The sequence below is a fragment of the Diadema setosum genome, chromosome 9, assembly GCF_964275005.1.
Source record: "Diadema setosum chromosome 9, eeDiaSeto1, whole genome shotgun sequence".
Taxonomy (NCBI): Eukaryota; Metazoa; Echinodermata; class Echinoidea; order Diadematoida; family Diadematidae; genus Diadema; species Diadema setosum.
The window spans coordinates 36980029-36986031 of NC_092693.1; the positions used below are offsets into that span (position 1 = coordinate 36980029).

A 6003-nucleotide genomic window follows, 5' to 3' on the forward strand; every position below is an offset into this window, starting at 1 on the left:
ATCCAATTAACAGGAAACAGGTGTTCACAATGATTGAAGTACAGTGTATAAAACAACAAATAGAAACATATTGACAAAGACTGTCTTTTATGATGCAAAATGGAAGAGACTGAGCCAGTCCACATCTCTGGTGAAAAATCACACATCCACATATCTGAGCACATACTTTTCAGGCTCCTTCTCTGCTGGAATTTCCTTCCGAGCTTTCACTTTCTCCTCCCTGGTGGCACTCTCTCTCAGCTTCTTGATGTCGGCAGCCGTCCCTTTCACCAGAGCCAGCCGTGCCTGGAGATCAGCCAGCTTGCCACAGCCTACCAGCTTGTTTCTCATCTCGGCCGGGTCCAAGCTTCCCTGGAATTGTGAAATATAAATCATACAAGATTTTTTTTTTTTTTTTTTGTATTTTAAAAATGAACACTGGCTATTAGTGATGGCAAACAGGACATTTAATGTTACTACATAGACATTCTTATACTGTAAAGCAGGATGTGTTTGCAACATGAAATTATTTTCGTAAAGAAATGTTTTACAAAGGCAATGTCAGTTATCTGCATGCTTAAACAATTCTGTGCCACAAGAGTCCTTTCTAGCAGATGAGATTGAAGTATTAGACAACAATTGATTCTGTGGTAGACTGCAAAGGCCCTACAGAAGTCATCAGAGGAGCTACATCATTTACAATAATGATATCTACATCCGGAACAGGCAAACAGATTAGCACTGTCCCAGGTAATTTTCTGGTCATACTAGATTAGGTGTACAAGAATTTGTAATGTGAGGTTTTGACTTGTTGTAAATATAGCAGTGTGTAAAATCTTAAATAAACCTCATGCATGTCTAAATTTTTCAGAGCAGAGTGATTCTAGACTGTTCTGGAGTCTAGAGTGTCCGGTTGACCCCAACTAAGGGGTGTCGCACAATACCCAAGAAGAAGAAGAATGTTGAACAATAATGATATCATTCACAAAATCATTGACAAGCTTCATTCAGTGCATTTGTTCTCAGTGGAAAAAAAAAATGCAAGATTGTTTTATTTTTGCAATTGACTCTAGCAAACTCTTCCTCTGATTTTTTTTTTTTTAAATTATTGTTTTTTGATACATGTTAAAGGGACTATACAGTACTGGTTGAGGTGGGGATTCATGTTTTGAACATTCCTAAGTGAGATAATGAGAAACCTCTTATGAAATATGAAAGAGTATGTAATTTAAGGATTCAACATTTATTTGATGAAAATTGGTTTTCAAATGGCCGAGATATCCAAAAAAGTGATAATAATAAAAGGCGACAGGCGACACCTTTTATTAGGATCTCTTTGTTTCACCTTGTTTTTGGATATCTCAGCCATTTCAAAACTGATTTTCATCAAATAAACTTTTGATGCCCCTTAAATAGAATTGCATGCTCTTTGACATCTCTAGCAATCTATAGAAGAGTGGTTTCTGAATATCTCGCAAAACGTTAAAAGCTAAATCCTCACCTCAACCAGAACTGTACACACCCTTTAAAGCAAGCTGCCCATAATTTGACCATAACATCATTTGCACGCTTGAATCTCAATATGGGAGGTTGAACCTTGGTGCCATTTTAAAAAATTTTTCAAGGTCTAACCCAGAACACCAGCGAAAGTAAAAAGCTTGTGGTGAGAGAAATTGATAACCTGTACTACAGGTAGTACCAGTTTGTGTTGTTTATGAATAGAACAACTACAAGTAGTTTGTCTATTCAACTTACAATGTTTGACTGACTTTGAGTCGACTGGCAAGAGTGTTTTGCTGACTTTGTTACCGACTCGGTTCCAGAAGCAGTTTCTGGTTCAAGACGTCTTCTCGCTGACGCGGCATTCCTTCGTTTGGACTTTGAGCGGCTTGGAGTCCTGTTAACATCATCAACAGAGGTTTTAGTCTCTGCTTCATCGGTGTTCAGTTTACTTCTCTTTCTCCCTGGTGGACCATCCCTATCAGGTTCAGTGGAAGCCTGCCGCTTGAGCGGTGTTTTCTCAGATACTTTCTGCTTTGTTTCCACAGCTTCTTGACATGGCTGACTATTGATGAAATCGGTTGTTTTCTTGTTCCTACCAAGCACTGACCTGGATACAGTCCTTGTCAAAATTTCTCCCACGGACTCATTTTTGGGGGGTTTGGAGAGCGATTTGTTGAATGACTTCAGCTGGAGTGAAAGATCGACCCCAGCATTCGTGATAGGGTCAGCACGTGTCGACTTTACTCCAAACGCAGCAGTTTTGCACGCCACAGGTTCGGGGACAGGAAAGGCCTTCTCTGCGGGCTCGAAGCAGTGAGCCTCTGCTGGGAGACACTTACCCAACGCTGAATCATCCAAGGAGACTTTACCGGGTCTGCTGGATCGCCGTTTTGTCGACTGAAACACACTGGTATGTTTCCGTCGACTGTAATAATCCGTCACCTTCGATTGAGCCATTTCAAAACAGTGACTGGCAGATATCAGAGACTATTTTCATGTATATTAAACGCCAGGTAACATTTACGATTTGAAGATCCTGCAGCGGAGAAGATACTCATGCATGCAAGGCTGGGATCCCCGGGGAAGCAGATGTATACACATACAGTATGTACACACAATCATACGCGGCAGTGGTTTGTTTAGTGGCGCGTCAAGGTATCACGTGATCACGATTGACTTGCTAGCCTCTTCGAAAACGTATTGCTTCATGTCAAACTTATCTAGAAAGAAAGAAATGCAAGATATTAGCTAATTCTCTTACAAAGAATTATAAAATGATTTATAAAGAATTTTAAAAGACTTAAACACATGAAATATATGATTTTTATGTCATTTTTAAAGAAAAATTTGTATTTATGCTCTATGAAAACCCTGGGAAATGGGTAATAGAAACCCGGAAGTAAATGTCCCTTTAAATTGCAAATTAAATGTCCATTGGCGTAATTTGCATAGCAGTGCACGTGCATCACTATCGAGGGATGTTATTGTCATTCTAATCGAGACAACTAACAAAATTAGCCATCTATCAACTTATATAATGGAAATGCTATGTCGTGAACTTCAGCTCCCATTTGTCACCTTTCTTTATTATTTTTTTCCTAGGTCTCTTTTGGTCTTTAGAGCAGAACTCCCGAATCTCATTATGTTTAATCAATTCATCAGGATCCGCAGTTGAATAGGCTGTCGTTTCGTACGGGCCTGTATACATTTGTATTCATCCCCAATAAGTTTATTTGATTACTCCTATCTTTTATTTGTTATTGGAAACGTTTGCATTTGAGAAATACGAAAACAAGAAAATATTTACAGTGGACGTGAAGTACTAGTACATCAATGCCCACATGTATTCAGAAAAGGGTGATGGTAATAGTAATGGACTGAGCCATTTCAGGCTCTGGCGCCACCTCCCCCACCCCACCCCCTCAACTACTTAAAAGGTCCAGTTTCGCCGAATAAGCAATTCTTGTTATTTCATAATTTGGCTTTACTATCATAGGCCTATTCACCTCAGACACTCGGCATGCGCATTTTCAGATATCAGAGATTATCTGTCTCTTTTTTCTTTCTCTTTTCCTTTTTTGCCCAAGGGAATTTATTCCAAACACGTACCAGTAGGCTTACTTGGATTCAATGAGTGTAGATGGTTTATTAAACCTAGAAATGAGAAGTTTTAGGGAAATCGAATAATCCGTTCAAAAGTTGTGATTTTTTTTTTTTATTAGGTCAACAGTAGGTAGTGCGCATATGGAACGATTGTAAAAGATATATGGAAAAATTCTACAAATCTTAATTCTTTAATTAATAAAAGTACACACTTTTTTAATTTTCACATAATCCATGTACACATTTTCTTTCTCATTGTTTTCCTCTCTCTCGCGCTTCCTTTTTTTTTTTCGGCATATCTTCTCATCTAGTTGTGGATTTAACCAAAAAAGTATACATTCAGAACTTTTAACGGATTGTCTGGTTTTCCTCCTGTAAGTGACGTGTTCTGCGAAAAGTCTGAATTGACTGGATCCATAATTATTGCTTAGCGCCAATTTCCCTCAATGTGCATGTGTGTAACCAAAGATTTTCCAGTCTTATGCAGAAACATGAATCGCGCCATCTATTGGTAGGGTCCGGGAACAGACAAAGTTTGCGAAATTTTGACACAAAATATACATCCTGTACTGACTCGTACTATGAATGAATAAAAGATGCACTGATATCAAATATGTTCACAGCTAATTTGAAATCACGCACATTGCTATTTATGAAATTTGTAAACTGTTTAGTTAAATATTGTTTCCCAGAGAGTCGTAAGTGTACGTAGAGTCAGGTGCGGTCGGGCGGTTGACTGATACAAACAAAACTAAGATGACATGCTACGTTTAATACCTCCGCTGTAAAGGTTATTATAATCGAAATCTGTATAATATTATGCTTGTTTTGTTCTATTTTGTCTGATAGCAATATTACTTAAAGGCATACTTTACCTTTTGCAGATGAAACAAAAACCCAGCATTAGTGCTTTAAAATAGTTCTAAAATGTGAGTTAGGGATAGAAACAACACTGTAAAAATTTGAATCGGTAAAATCGATGTAAGTATTGTTAAATATACAAAATGTGAACAATAGCTATAGATATCCTTATTATTTCAGGTTTTATCGCAAAAATTTTATATGATGTTTTGTGGTACAACAAACCTACACATATGCATTAAATGTCATATCTTGAAATTTTTTTAATCACTGTTCCCAAAGGTAAACAGGACCTTTAAACAGCAGCTGATGTGAACACATTTTGATTATCTGATTAGTTTGTTCAAGCAACGGGTGATTGTAGATTTTGGTGGTTAAAAAGATTTTTTTTTTTCGAAATCCGGATTTACGTTTTCAATTTGCCAGTATTCTTTTAATCATCAATATTATTTGTTTTATGATGGTGATAATGATAAAAATGATGATAATGATGCTGATGATTATTATTGTAACCATTTATTGTTATCACCATTACCATTATCATCCATCATGGATCACTAAAATTAATATTCAAGATGGCTGTGACACATTTCATGGCGTCGAAATGATCGGGTCTTGGCGAGGGATTCGCTCTCCGAGTGCATCCTTTCTGTATAGTGTCGTTATGCTCAAGCCTAAAGATAATATGTTCAAATTTCATTTTCCTCATTTTTCATTAAAAAACAAACAAACAAACAAACAAACAAACAAACAAACAAACAAACAAACAAACCTGTTACATATCCCTTCTGGAGAACTTAATATCACTCCTCGTCGGTTCCCTGTCATGGTGGCTATTATTGCAATTGCGACGAACATTTGCATTTCTTTATTTGCTTATGATAGTCTGATATTTGCCCTTTGCATTAATCAAAGTTGCATCTATCTTATAAAACAAGATTTTATATTTACGTACACTGTATTATTTGCTTGATGTATTGCCCGATTACTCAATGTCATTCATGATATAGGCAGTACTGTTTTTAATATTTATTACGAAACGAATTCAAAAAAGTAAATAAAAATGCCAACAAATTAACAAACGTGCACATACAATTGTGTCTGTAAAAAGACACATTCGAAAACAAGCAAATACAAATGATAATCCAGTGCACAAAATCCCCAGATCAGACAAAGAAATGCACACTAATAACCATAGGGTCAAGGCATTGTTGATTGATTCGCTGATCGCTCTTTGGAAACGGGAGAGCTACTGTAGGAATGTGTTTTTTTATTTGTCTATCTATCTATCTATCTATCTATCTATCTATCTATCTATCTATCTATCTATCTGTCTGTCTGTCTGTCTATCTGTCTATATCTCTCACAACATGTATTATGTCCATCAAATTTGTAGGGCCTAACTTCCTGAGGGTCTGTTTTTGTTTTGTGTATACTTTTTAATATTTGGCATGAACTGTCTCCACACATTCTTTTATACGTTGGCAGCCATTGTTTACAACGGCATTAAATTAAATGTTATAGCAGTTTCAAACCTTGAGTAAAGAAAGGCATGAA

General features: G+C 36.8%; 1 protein-coding gene across 1 annotated transcript in view; it reads right to left on the bottom strand.

Annotated features, from left to right (window-relative positions):
• Positions 1–2472, bottom strand: part of LOC140233073 (DNA replication factor Cdt1-like) — a 16137-nt gene extending 13665 nt beyond the window's left edge. Inside the window, exons 1-2 of the mRNA XM_072313190.1 lie at positions 1735–2472; positions 167–351 (exon numbers count right to left, since the gene is read on the bottom strand). Of these exons, the coding sequence (XP_072169291.1) occupies positions 167–351; positions 1735–2439 (890 nt within the window). The 5' untranslated portion in view covers positions 2440–2472. The remainder of the gene's footprint in view (positions 1–166; positions 352–1734) is intronic.
• Positions 2473–6003: the final 3531 nt, after the last annotated feature.